Genomic DNA, 14,260 nt, shown 5'->3' with positions numbered 1-14,260 from the left:
CGTGCATGTGTGCGTGAGCATGTGTGCGTGAGCATGTGTGCGTGAGCATGTGTGCGTGAGCATGTGTGCGTGAGCATGTGTGCGTGAGCATGTGTGCGTGAGCATGTGTGCGTGAGCATGTGTGCGTGAGCATGTGTGCGTGAGCATGTGTGCGTGAGCATGTGTGCGTGAGCATGTGTGCGTGAGCATGTGTGCGTGAGCATGTGTGCGTGAGCATGTGTGCGTGAGCATGTGTGCGTGAGCATGTGTGCGTGAGCATGTGTGCGTGAGCATGTGTGCGTGAGCATGTGTGTGTGCGCGTGTACACGTGCGTGTGTGTGCGCGTGTACACGTGCGTGTGTGTGCGCGTGTACACGTGTGTGTGTGTGTGTGTGTGTGTGTGTGGTGTGTGTGTGTGTGTGTGTGTGTGTGTGTGTGTGTGTGTGTGTGTGTGTGTGTGTGTGTGTGTGTGTGTGTGTGTGTGTGTGTGTGTGTGTGTGTGTGTGTGTGTGTGTGTGTGTGTGTGTGTGTGTGTGTGTGTGTGTGTGTGTGTGTGTGTGTGTGTGTGTGTGTGTGTGTGTGTGTGTGTGTGTGTGTGCGTGTACTGTGTGTGTGTGTGTGTGTGTGTGCGCGTGTACATGTGTGTGTGTGCGTGTACACGTGTGCATATGGGCGTGCATGTGTGCGTACGTGTATGTGTGTTATCACGCTAAGATGTGTCGTAACTGCCAAACTGAGAAACGAGATATTTTCAGCGCATATTTCTAATGATTTCATTATTTAAGAGAATGAAAGAGCTACAACACTACTTACGGAACAACTGCCTGCGGTGTGTGACGTGTAGTGTTCCTGAAGAGTTTTCCAGGCCTTTGAAAAGTTGCTGCCGTAGCATTGTCCTGGCTAGTTGGAGTTCCAGCCCCACGCACTTTAGCATTTCCTGATCTCTGCGTAAATGTATGTGGAAAATACGGCATATTAGATACTAGTGTCCGCCTGTTACACAGACAGACAAAGTGCGGCGTTTTGGTTGAATTAAACACCAAATCATGGCTGGTCTTTGGAAATTTATCCAGCCATATTTTGAGACCCTTTCAAAAGAAAGTCATCGAAAATCCCCCTGGCTGACTCCTTCGCTTTGTTCTTTGGACCTTCCATTCGATGCAGGTGGAACATAACGGATCGTTGTTGACATCTTCCTCGACGTTACTCAGTGTTTATCGACTTTTAAGACATCACTATCAACAAATCGTAGTCCTTGTTTTTTCAATCGATGTGGAGACGCTTGTAGAAACTACGTAACTTGTAGAAATCTACGTGTTGCGTAGCTGTGTGTTAGTTGGTGCCGGGCATTATGGGCCGCCACTAAAACCCGGGCTTTTTCATAACGCTCCCACCAGGACTTACCAACGATCCTGCTTATCGATAAATTTCCATATATTAAAGGTGCCTCACAACAGTTCGATGATCATAACTCTTCTCGGCTCGTAAATGAATTGCTTGCCATCTGAAGTTCTCATCGATGCCCGACTGTGGTATATACCCTGCATGTCCATCTTAAACCTTGCGGAACCTCTTTGAGCAGTCATCTCAGTTCGTTATCGCTGCATACAAAACAAGTACTTCAAGCTGTTTTGGCAGCTTTTGAATTTAAGAAGAAACTAAATGAAACAGATGTAACTAAACATTTCCGGGAATCTGATCTAGAACTTAGCACAAAAAACCTTGGTTCACTGCTTAATGAAAGTTAGCGAAAAAATTTTCCAGTTTCTCAATGTTTTTTTGAAGTGTATTGGCTTACGGACGTATAGGTACAGTACTAGAAATAGAGTTCAAAGTGGCCACTAAAATTATTCTGCGACGTCATACGGAAACCAGTTTTGGATTTTCTGTACGACCTAAAACGGCTACAAACATGGGCCCCACGAAAAATTGATTACTCCCTGGTGGAATCGTTTCTTTTTTTTTTTTTATTTTACTCGTTTTGACTCGTATTTTACTTGAGAACTTATTTTACTCATTAAGGTCAAATCAAACAGAGGCATCTCCGCAGCTCGTAGCTGTTTTGTTACACGATCTTTTCGTGTCACACATGGTCATGACTACATCCTATATCGAGATACACTCGTTGTATGATAATAAGTGAAACAGTAAGTAACAAACCTTAAAGCGATGTCTAGAGCGCCCAACGTTATCACGTTTCTTTTTCATTCGGTCCGCGCGTAATTTGCCTATTTTTGGCATACTTAATTCGTCAGACTACCTGTTTCAGAAACCTCTGTCTTGTAACAGTTTCATGGAGTGTTTCAGCTAACGAATTTTGGAATCAACTCTCTTCGTTTTTTTACTAAGTAAATTAGCAGATTTTAAAACCGTGAATGTATAATGAGATCTCTTATAATTTCTAAGTATACCGATCATTTTTTAACAAATCGAATTCGACGATCTTAGGAAAATCTTGCCTACGGTGTAGATAACGGTCAGAAAGTTAGACTATAAGAATTTCACCAAATAGAAAACGTGATCGATATATATTGTACTAAGTCTCCGGCTATTAATTTTATTATTAATAATATTATACAGCCGGGAAAGAGTTATCGAGTGCAACGGTTAAACACCAGCGTTCATGGTCGGTTAGCAGTATGTCATGACCAAAAGTTTAGCACAATGGCTTAGTTGCGACCAAGCGTCGGCTGAAACTAACAAAGAACCTTGAACAACGTAAATGAACGCTGTATAAAATTTGTTTTTGCAAAGTCGAAACATTTCTATTTAGAGTGAAATCAATTTCGAAGTCGCCAAAGTTCCTACTCACGGGCGCCCTAAATTTGCTGACGAGAATTTGGCATCAGCATATACTGATACCAATAAACGTTTCCAGAAATATGTTTTTGCTTCGTTCTGTATTCAACACGGTTCAGACAAATAGCTATTTTCCAGTGCTAGAGGACAATCTACTTCCGACCGACGTTGCTAACTCTGCGACTGATTTTTCCGTCTCCCATTAGCTCTTAATTATTAGCCCGAAAATTTCTACCTAACAGTCACGTAGCGTCTATTCCGTTCCAAAGCACAGTTTCATACGATGGCTACCACCCTCAGCCTTCACTCAGCAAGTCCCTTTTCTTTAGCGTCACAACTAGCCGAAGCCTAGTTTCGGAGCACTTTAGTAAAACTCAAGTACCTCGTTAAAGAATCCATTCAACCGTTCCCGAAAATAGGCAGATCTACTAAAAAAGTAACACCTCCGTCCGAAGAAGCGCAGATGTTCGTGCTAGAAAAAGTAGTCTATCCTGAGTAATGCTTAACAGCGCACAGAACGTAAAACTCTAAACATAAATTAACGTGTAAGAAGCTCCTATAGCAATCAACCGAGTATCGGTAGGACACGAAAACAAGCGTCTAAACATAAAGCGTACGAAGGATATAATTGTCGTCATACCAAAAAGGCTTTAAATAAAACTATGCCTTTATCGGGAACAGTATTGTCGCTGAAAGTTCCGACAGTGTACGAGCGCCAAGTTCTGCAAACTTCGAGACTACGTTTATGAGATAGCCCTTTTATAGGCTTCATAACGGTTAGCGCAGCTACATTACAAATCTTCTCCGGAATCCTGCCATGCTTGAAAAATTACGATGAATCAAACACAAACATTGGATCATCCGCGTTTCGTCAACAATTTTTTCTTGGGTAACGGATTTTTCGCAGTTCCTTTTCGAATCATGGTATGTTTGAAAATGAAACTTTCAGAAATTCAGCACCTTTCTCATACACCGTAAAGAGTTTTATCAGTTCTGGGAAAACTACCAGCTTGCTTCGTATTTTTTAATTTTATTATGGAAGAAGTTGTCGCTGATGAGGTTTTTCTCAATAGAGAGTTATATGTAAATCCCGTCTTCGGGCACCGATGCTTCGCCTTCAGGTGTTTGCCGCGATACTTTAGCCCCAGATTTTCTAATAGCAGTAATGTCCAGAGGATTTTCAAAATTAGCAAGCTCCAGAATCGCTAAAAATCTGTAGATTTGTCTAAATTGACTGCTACGTACTCTCAAAGCTAGGAACTCTCTCTCCCAGGGAAAACCAAATCGTATCTAACCAACGTGAAACGGTGCCGAAAATCAACAGAATCCGATCACTCTTTGTGGTCGGTTCGAGTAGCACAAGCAAAGCTACAGACAGATCTTCAGTGGTACACAACAGAAAAAGTCTTTAAAGTAAACTTTTTTATTTGTCAGAAACACAAGGCATCGATTTCCCTCGATTTACCGACGCGATCCTCAAGCTGTACATTAGGTCTTCGCAGTCTATAGCACACAGAAAAACTACAACCTAAACACAAAAAGCATCTAGTCTAAAGTAATTAACAAAAAAACGCGTAATTAGTATACATCTATACTAGAATAATCTGTTACAATTAAGCCGCTCTTGCACATATGTAGCCTATTTTTAACTTGCTTTTTAAGAACTATTCGAGATAATAGTTTACAGGGCTTGCAAATGCGACGACGCTTGCAAATTTTGTGCGATTCCTTTTTGACGCATGAAATTTTGCTTCTTTACATTTCATCATTGTAGTTTATACAGTGCGATATTAACTTACCCTTATCCTAACTTCAAGTTATAGTTTCGTCCATGCATGCACATTACATCTTAGCCGTAAGTGTCCCCATCCAAATCGTTAAACCAGATTAGTTTAAACGTTCTGCCTCCGATACTATCTTAATTAAGCATTGCTTCTCACGGTTGGTTCCTCCATGCACGAAACTGAGCGTATTTATATCCAGTTCCTAACCGAAATAAAGCTGTATTTTTAGTCCGTAATTGACGTTAAGCACTGCTTCACACGGCTGGTACCTTGTGGCACCAAACAGGAAGTGTCTACGACCGGTTTCGATCCTAAGCGACCACGTGTCGCCAACGTATTACCACTGCAGCATGATGGAGACGCCCGTTTCAAACCTGGCCACCTAAAGCATTTACAAGTTTAGTTAGATTCTTGTATGTAAGGCACGAATAACTTATGGAGATCCAAGGCGAAACAAAAACATACATTTAAAAATACAGGTATTAGTATCTCATATGTATGTAGCATTTAGATAAAGAGTTTCACCAAAGATGGTTCTTTCAGAGGAATCAATGCCAACGCCGGCAGACACAAACTTGGATGTGTTCTGCGCGTAGTCGAAAAGGATTGCGGGGCTTTCTCGCACACTACAAATTTTCTAGATTTGTCTAAGGCTAAGGGGGTCACTAATTTAAGCGTCGTCAATCAGCGTCATCGACTACACAGGGTTTTTGACGAACGACAAAAAAAAATGCAAAATCACGGCTCTATTCATGCTGCGTTCATCATATTATTCGCTTGGCGTGACTAAATAAAGAACAATATATACATACGACTTATTTAAAAATAGCAAGTAATGCCAATATGTCTGACCATCAACGTTGGCAACCTCTTGCTGCCGTCATTCAGAGTTGAGTTCCCGTGCTCAGTAGCTTATATACTCACATGAGGGAACAGAGTGAAGACGAGTGTGTAGCGTATCACTTTCAGTCTGCACGCCACAGCTTCTAGCGGAACGAAGCTGGCGGACCGGGCAGGAAGCTGGACAAGTAACTTAAAACAGGCTCTCGATGTGCTGCAGACAGGTGTTGGCAATTGACCCGTGAAAACGAAGACCCTTTCAGTTTGAAATTGGCAGCTGGGATAAAAAAAAAAGGGGTTCCCGGAAGTGATTTCATTTCGCCTATACATGCACGGGTCGCTAGCGTCTAAAGAGACATGTCTTCGAGACCGAAGATAGCAAGTCGTCGATGTGGTGACAAACGTCGTAAATACAATAATGAGGTTCGGAATAATTTGTAGCAAAAGTAAATGTTGCAGATAGTTTAACTGTTCTAAACGAACGAAACTTTGCGCACGGAACGTTGGAGGCACGTTTTTAATTGTTGTGAACTCTGCTAAGAAAGTTATTAAATAAAAGGCTAAAATGGCCGTTCCAACGCCTATCGTAGGAGACAGAGGTAACAATTAGCTTCGATAAAAGGTGAGGGCATCTTTTAAGTCAATAGCTCGAGAAAAAATTCGTTGGTATTGTCCGAAATTTGTAATTCAATTGAGAATCTCTGTCGAACTGTAAAAAGAGAATGGCCACAGTAAAATGATAGCATTCACGTCTTAGAGATAAGAATTAAATGGATCGAGTGCCATGTTAAGTTTGTATTGATCCGTGGAAACTACTCAGCAGCCGGTTGGTCCACGTTCGCCAGAGATGAACGATTTGGGTGCAATTTCTTTCTAAAAAGACCGACACTGATCAATAAATTTATTTTGACGGGTATTTAGCACGATAAATGCCTTCTTAAAATACATAGGAAATTATTGAAATATGATGAAGTCCTACAATATGAATATATACAATGCGATCGCAAGCTCTAAAAACGGAAATTTATTAAGCTTCGGTTGGCGGTAGTACATCAAACGTGTTATACTAAGCGGCGGTCAGAGAAGCAAAATACGTACATCGAAATATACTATAATTTAATAGAAATATACTATAATTCTATTCATTACAATATTGTGTAGGAAGTTTAGTTTACACGGAGCACGAGATCGCCAATATAGGCTGTTTTCATCAGCTGTTTTTAACAATCGAAGGATGTTATTAAGTCAAGCTATTATTTTCACTCTTTGTGAGGTAAAAGAGGCAAGAGCTACGAGGTTAATAAAAAAGAGGTGTTCTTAGAACTCCGCTCTTCGGAAGCTTTGATTGGTGAAATGCGCAAAGTCAGTGTTTTAAAGGTTTTTAGGGTAAGTTCCCGATGCTAACTGCTGCCCCTGCAGTCAGCGTATTTCTTAACGTCCGTATGCCTTTTGTTCTGTATTGCCCTTCAGAGAAAAACACAAAGCCGTGGAGCCGGTGGAATTGTGAGTCTTATTCGCTCACTGCGTAATGGCCCTATTCGGAACGATGTAGCCCGATGGTTAGCGCAGCTAGAAGCATTGTGAGTTTACGTACAGATTACGGTGCAAACCGGACTTCGAACTTATTTACTGTAGTAAAGCTGTGTTTTTGTTTTGCACGTTCATTGTAAGTAGACAACATTACGTAATTCATAAGAACTGAATTATGCGCCTGTTACAAAGGAACTCAGACGATAACAAGTTAAGCACACGTTGAAACGAGTTCCCACGAAGACAACAAGAGAATCTGTTCGCATTATCGTCCGCATCGAAACTTGCCAGCTGATCGCTCTAGGCCTAACTAGTCTAAATTCAGTGCAAAAGAAGTTTCTAATATTTTAAGACTACTAAGTACAAGATGAGGCAATGGCAGTCTTAGGTAAAGATGGGAAAAGTGTGGGTCTAGAGATGAAATTTTTGCTATTGTAAGCCTACCTTTCCCAATATTGTTTATTTACTAAGCAACGTTCCTGCATGCAATCGCTAGGTACATTGTTCCATAATATGAAACTAACGGCTGTACGCTTAGAAAACGATCTTGTTCCCGCACACGACAGGACCCCTGACCAGCATAGGATTGCGCTGACCAACTTAATAATGACGCTATCTGAAGATCATCTAGAACGCATAGTGCAAGGGATTATGCCCGAGTTACGCAAGGATATAGTCACAACTCTGCCAGAACCTGCCTCACTCGCAGTACTCAACAGCCTAACTCCTGATCAGCTCTTACGGGTGGGAAGTGTTTCGCGTGAATGGCAATTTATAGCATCGAGCAACTCGGTTTGGCAGGAGAAATGCCATGAAATCGGCATTCAACAGCTGCCTCCGGATATTGCTGTAAGTGACGAACGTCAAGCTTCTCGATGCTTCACAGTAGTACAAGATATTCTATTGAGTATTATCACGGATAAATCTACTAGACGGTAGAATCGGTCCTCGCAGCGATCTGGGGAAGGCATCTAGATAATGATACGTGTGGATAAGTATGTATCAATCAAGTAGGCTTCCAATGCTGAATTCTTATATATGCAGGATGGGAAAAATCAAGGGAAAAGTGCGAGTTCAACACACACAGAGCCAGGACAATGGTTAATGTGTTTGATCAGCGTCACGTTTCCCAATGAATGGTCCTGTGAGCGCCTGTCAAGGGCTAGTTACAGATGCTTCTTTGCAAGGTTAGGGCTTGGTCTGTATAATAAGATGGCACTGAAATACAAGCCAAAAATTGCAATTACTTGACAAATGCTCAAACGGCTTTCACTTTAATAGTTTCCACAAGAAACGCCACCTGGATTTCATGGATCTCTCAGACAAAATATTCAACTCATTCATTGAATGAACTTAGTTTACGCTATAACCTATTGGTGAATATCATTGATTTAGTTCCTTCAAGATTTTACGCGGAGTTTTTTTGTTAATTCGCTTATATATATATATATATATATATATATATATATATAGACCTCATTCTTATTTCAGCCCATTCTAGCTGCCCCCTTCTATATACAATTCATTAGCCCGTTCGGTTAGGTGCAGCACATAAGCAGGCCTTTGTGAGAACACAATCCGCATTTACTGCCCTAATTAGTTAATTAGTGCCTAATTAGTGATATATTTGCCGCTTCCTTGAATGCCTCTCGTAGTCGAATCGTCCGCTAGCGTGGAAAGAAGCTTACCTCGTACACCATATGATTCCCGTCCGAACCTGGGCAAAAAGCAGGCCAGCTTCTATGTGGGAGGTGCCATGTCACGACAACGCAGGCGTAATTTTTATGGAACGTGCTGGTAATCGCCTTATAACAGTTGGCGAGGATCATACAGTTCAATTTTTTGATTTCGACAATGGTGAGCATTTTCGTCTTTGTTCATAGTACGAAAAGCCAGTAATCAATTCAGTTAACACAAGAACAAACCAGCTTGTCCTTACGTGCCTATAACTGTATAGGCGGTAAAATGGCGTACCTTGTTTTGCTCGCAACCGGAGCTGCTTGTTCGAACAGAAAGCTAAACGTACTATGACAACTAATAAACTTTTTTGTAGCTTTTTAGCCCTTGTAACAATGGTCTAGTATGTATTATGTAGTCGAGATTGTCAAGGTATCTGCACCAATGCATCTTCTGAGTCCTTTCACTTCGGGACGATTACGAAACCTGTTAAACAATACCGAAAAGTATCTTGCATATCATTAAGCCTCATTTGGTATGTTTTCATAAATGCCATAAAATTCACGGCTTCATAAATGCCAACCAACGTGTTTCAGTCTTACGCGCCTAGCGTAACAAGGGTCACGTGTGATGAATTGGTCTAACGAACTGGCACCCCAATCAGAATCATGGATCGATATTTCTAGTTTTCCTTTTGGATTCACAGGCGATCTCGTAAACACGTTTCGAAGTCCCTGCCCACTTTTGACTCTGAAAATTGAGGGAAACGTGGCCGTCACAGCCGGTAGCAACGGGAACGTTTTCATATTGAACAGCAACGACGGACAATTGATTGATACGCTAACTGAAGATTTCGCGACGAGCCAAGGATTGGAATTGCTACGTAACCGGTAAGAGCTAACTTGTAGTAGCTTGTGTAACTTGGTAGAGATCTGTACCAATGTTTGTAGAGGAGTACCTGTTTTTACGTATGTCATTCACAAGGCTCTTCTTCTTTAGTAAACCGCTCAGTCGGTCTGTTAACACGAGATATTTCAGACTGTAGATTCCTAGAGCCTGATTTCAGAACCAGTCGTCTTACACATATTGACTATGCCAAAGAGTCGTGAAGAATCAATTTTACCACCCATCGGAACGCTGAAGAAACAAAGTATTTCGGTACGATGGTTCAGAATGAGAGGAATATCTGAGACATTCTGCGTAAGAAGAGCAATATGCTTTTTAATATCATCTCTAAGAAGAGTATGGCCAATCTGAAAATCACAGTCGAACAGCAGTATTACTGATGAAAAAAATTTTCCCGCTGGCGGGATCGCCATTAGGTATATTCTAACAATGTTTCGTAGACCTCCTCTTCCAGGTTTTCATCGATCGTTATAGCTGAAAATAGAGGAAACCCGTTCAAACTAATTTCTTTTATCTGTTCTAAATATGCGGTAAGATTCACAGTGCCCTAATAGTGTAATCGAGGTGCTATCCATTACCATTCGCCCGGTTGGTTTGCGTAATCGCGAAGCCTTGTTTAACAAATGGTTTTACCATATTAGCTACCAGCCAGTGGTATCTTCTTATATATTTAATAAGGTGGCACACGGTTTGGGCACATTGCATAACTCAAAAATTACTCGGTTCTATGCACGTATTTCGGGTCTAAATAGAGCTATAGGAATGCCCATGTTGACTTCCATAGCCTACGCTTCGAGGTTTAACGGAAACCGGCAGACTTTCGAGCACACATACACACTAACGACTTATCTGCAATATAAATCCTGCTTGTTTTACTGTACACCTTGCAGACTTGTGGTGTCATCAACGGATGGAACAATATACGTATGGGATGTCGTAACAAGGCAGTACGTCTATACAGAGAATCGCGGTACAATGGTGAAGCTTCTGGCAGCTAATGACCAAATTATTGCCACTGGTGATTCGCAAGGCACAGTTACGATCAGTTATCCCAATCAGCCCCAGCGTCCCGCAAGGACAATCAATGCTCACCGAGGGCCTGTGGCGGGGCTGATAGTTTTTAACGGCTATATATTGACGATAAGTACAGACCTGAAATGTTGCCTTTGGGACTCCGAAACACTCCAGCAGTCTCACGAACTTCAGCTCCCTTCATGGATTAGACTTGAAGACCCAGCGCGACCTGGTGTTCCAACCTTCTCTGTACACGGAAACCTTATACTATTAGTTTCTGATCGCCGTTTTTGCCTGTGGAATCCCCGGGACGGTAAAGTAGTGCACGACTTTAAAGGGCACTTAGAGAGCATCCGGGATGTTAAATTCAATTCACATTCGGTCGTCAGCTCATCAGCGGATGGCTATGTTAAGTTGTGGAACCGTCCCACAGGCAATTTCATCTATGATTTAATCTGGCCAGAGCACGTCGAACGAAGAACCAGACATCTTCCTGGCTTCGATACGTGTTATCGAATTTATGTTGATGATAGAAAACTCGTAGTTTCTGGGCACAGACAAAGGCGCACTTGTTTATTGGTAAGCACATGTTGTAGATACACTATTCCTTGTCATACAATGTTGTTTTTAATTTTGTAATTTTTGTTATGTAGTACATATGTTAGTTAAATTAGCTATATTTCAGTCAGAGATTTGGTTTATTCGTCACATACTTACAGCACTTAATTCATTCCCTTTGAATTTTATTGAATTCGGTACAGGTTCACTATCTCCTACGGAGATAAGGTTCTATAAAACTGTCCAGCTGGACGTTGGCAGCATGTTGCGCCTTACTGCAAAATTAATGATAAAATTATTTTTATATAAACTGGAGATTACTGCTGAGGGTGATCGTCACATAAGGTAAACCGCTCGTATGCGATTTTTCTTATAGGTGCTTAGGCTGTTGAAATTATAATTTTAATTATTTTTTTACAGTTCGTAAACTTCGTACCGCCGCCAGAAGTGCTTCAAAGGCAGAGTTTTTTACTTGAAGATATTGATGAGAAAGAGGATGAGCTTGAGGTACGGAATAGCTTAGTTTCAATAATTATTGCTTATTTCTCAAGAGCTAGGATTTCAGGGTTTAACATTATCGACGGAGCCGTAATATATCTATCTACAACACGATTTTGTATTATAGATCAAAAGCCTCACTTAGGATTCTAGAACTAGGATCCTAGGATTACATTAAAGAACATCGTGCCCACAAGTATTCCTACAATTTTAGTCTTGAACTACAAAAGCAATATTTCAGGTAAAAATTGATGAATGCAGGCATGGCCCATCTGTCTATTGGACGCCGATAACCCGTTATATGATCCTACCGTTATATGATAAAAGCAGTGCAGTTCCTGTTTTTATCATATAACGGTCCGTTTCGCTGACACGGTAAACTCGTAACGTTGTGACCAGTTGACGATTAGAATGGCCTTCTAATGTGCCACCTATTAGAACATTGATCTTCCAGAAAGAATGTATAGGAATATTTCACCCGTCTCCGCTAGACAATGACGCACGATTCTGTTTTGTCAAAAGGTTCTGGAGTTTGGGCAGCCGAGGATGTAACACTGGTTGACTTTCGAGGACGGTATCGTATTTGATTAATGCAGAGTTGGTAACGGACTGCGCCTTAGAAAGCGTTACGGTTGAGCCACGTCATCAAATGCTAGCAAATACGGAAATGGTACTAGCTAATTTGAGGTGACAAAAAACCTTCGGAATAAATTGGCGGTATGTGGGCGCGCGTAATCATCGACGGATGGCAACAGATGGCACAAGACATTGGTTATAATAATTACAATAGTGAGCTATATAAGCTCGTCATGGGCTAGCAGACTATCAATAGCATTCTATCCAAGACGTCGCTTGTCCTTTATGTGTGTATGAAGTACATGATAATAACAGCAATAGTAATAACAAATGCACAAAGCATAATTTAGAATGTGTACAATATCGCAAGCATATTTAACTCACACAGAATCAACTATAGACCGAAGCGCTTGGCGTTTACAGTTTAAAATATGTTAAAAATATGACAAATTGAAAAATCAGTTCCTAACTTATCGTATAAAAAAGATAAGTTAGGATTTCCCTACACAAGCTGTCTCGGTAATACTTCAAGTTTCACACTTTGACGTCAGAGACGGCGACTATTAATTGCAAAATTCCTATCACAACTAATTCGAGACAACCCACCTTAATTAAAAACTAAGAGAAATTAATAATAAATAAGCCATTGAACACAACAAATTCGTAACAAACTATCCGGTATAACGAATTTTTCTTCTGAAGTGATGACTGACAACGGGTTTGTGATGGTGCAGTGGGTAACGTGTTCGAGACCCGAACTTCGAAACAGATAATGACGTAGGTTCGAATCCGGCCGTAAATGGATTCCGTCTCATGTTGACACTGCCAAAAATTTTTAGAAGCCTGTGAGGACACCATGCACGGGACGTTTCATTATGGCATATCATCTGCTTTCCCAATAATAGCGTCTTTAAATAGAGACAACTAGGCAACCCCAACCACAGGTCAACCAGTGTCATCGAATACTTTCGTACGACGAATACGCCTTCACTGGGCGCCAGTGAGACCATCAGTCGTTTTATGTAATATGCAATACAGGTCAGTCCGTTGTAATTATAACAGTATACTGTACCTCAAATATTGCGTCACACCAACTACGCGAGATACTGATATTCTGATAGCTACGGAACATTTAGTCATTACTGCGATAATCGTTGAACCGCTGAAAACTCGGGCAGTGACAGGGAACAGCTTCTCAAGTGCGTCGGGTCGAAGCGCGTAAAAATTAGCTTAGAAAGACAAAGAATCTCTTGCATTACTAGAAGACTACTAAAGAAGCACATTACTAGATATGTGGTTCGTCTTGTTGCACAAACATACACAAGTGCTGTATAAAAAAGCAAAGTCATGCACCCATGATGTGTGAAAATCATCGGCCATCAAAGAAGGGTTGCGCGTCGTAGACGCCGTCACGAGGTTCGTTACTCTTTCTCGTCTACTTCCATCTTAGAAACATGAACCAGCAGTTAAATATAGAAATGTCAAGAAATAGCGTGACTTAAGATTGCGTCCATTAACGCTTGCGTTAAACAGCATTAGCCCGTTGAGAGATTAGGCACTAACTCAAGTCTACTGAAGTGTAAGTAAAAGTTCTGTAACTTCTAACCTTATTAAGTAAATAACCATTGTAAGTGAAATCCCCCATAGCCCAATCGACTCTAAAGCAGCCATTATCTAGAAGAATACCCGTAATAGTGCAAAGGAACATGTTCGCACGTTAAACTATTAAAATCGTTTAGATTGGAATCCAAGATAATCACATACGATTTATTACGTGCAGCGACTACGATAGCAGCCATCTGTCTAAAACAATGCTTGATCAAGGCAGTAACCGACGTAAAATTCAGTAGGGCCCGTAAGGGAAATTTTGGCCCATAGGGACTAAGTACTATACGAAAGGATCTCAGCTGACGCTCCAACTCATTCCATGGCACTAATTATGTCCCATACTATTCGTTAACAGAAATACAGAAACGTGTGTGTGATACGGCGTGATTCTAGGCTCTAATGCGCGGTACTTACCAGGAAACAAATCATAAGGTCTAAAGCTGATAGTGTATGTGCGCACGAGCATTTCTTTTGCAGATCTTTGGACCTGC

At 41.2% G+C, this 14,260-nt stretch overlaps 1 protein-coding gene and 1 long non-coding RNA gene across 5 annotated transcripts; one reads left to right on the top strand and one right to left on the bottom strand.

Annotated features, from left to right (window-relative positions):
• Nucleotides 1–791: 791 nt before the first annotated feature.
• Nucleotides 792–5,281, bottom strand: LOC111245493 (uncharacterized). Of its 2 annotated transcripts, none has more exons than XR_015321304.1 (3): nucleotides 5,028–5,281; nucleotides 4,578–4,944; nucleotides 792–923 (listed from the first exon to the last, which is right to left on the bottom strand). It is a non-coding gene; the product is annotated as an uncharacterized LOC111245493 (long non-coding RNA). The 2 variants fall into 2 exon arrangements; XR_002671362.2 differs by having other exon boundaries at nucleotides 5,088–5,281.
• A 136-nt stretch (nucleotides 5,282–5,417) lies between these two features.
• LOC111245492 (uncharacterized) lies at nucleotides 5,418–12,835 on the top strand. 3 transcript variants are annotated; one of them, XM_022793914.2, is made up of 8 exons: nucleotides 5,418–5,825; nucleotides 6,873–6,982; nucleotides 7,499–7,781; nucleotides 8,588–8,789; nucleotides 9,316–9,499; nucleotides 10,406–11,108; nucleotides 11,508–11,594; nucleotides 12,108–12,835. In XM_022793914.2, the coding sequence occupies exons 1-8, from the start codon at nucleotides 5,760–5,762 to the stop codon at nucleotides 12,135–12,137; spliced, it is 1,665 nt and encodes a 554-aa protein (XP_022649649.1). In that variant the 5' UTR covers nucleotides 5,418–5,759; the 3' UTR covers nucleotides 12,138–12,835. The 3 variants fall into 3 exon arrangements, with proteins under 3 accessions (XP_022649649.1, XP_086836476.1, XP_086836477.1); XM_086980350.1 differs by lacking the exon at nucleotides 12,108–12,835 and adding an exon at nucleotides 11,827–12,046; XM_086980351.1 differs by lacking the exon at nucleotides 12,108–12,835 and adding an exon at nucleotides 11,827–12,045 and having other exon boundaries at nucleotides 5,418–6,024.
• Nucleotides 12,836–14,260: the final 1,425 nt, after the last annotated feature.

This window comes from Varroa destructor, unplaced genomic scaffold, assembly GCF_002443255.2.
Source record: "Varroa destructor unplaced genomic scaffold, Vdes_3.0 BEIS01000002.1, whole genome shotgun sequence".
Classification (NCBI taxonomy): Eukaryota; Metazoa; Arthropoda; class Arachnida; order Mesostigmata; family Varroidae; genus Varroa; species Varroa destructor.
This window is presented reverse-complemented; position numbering and strand designations above follow the sequence as displayed.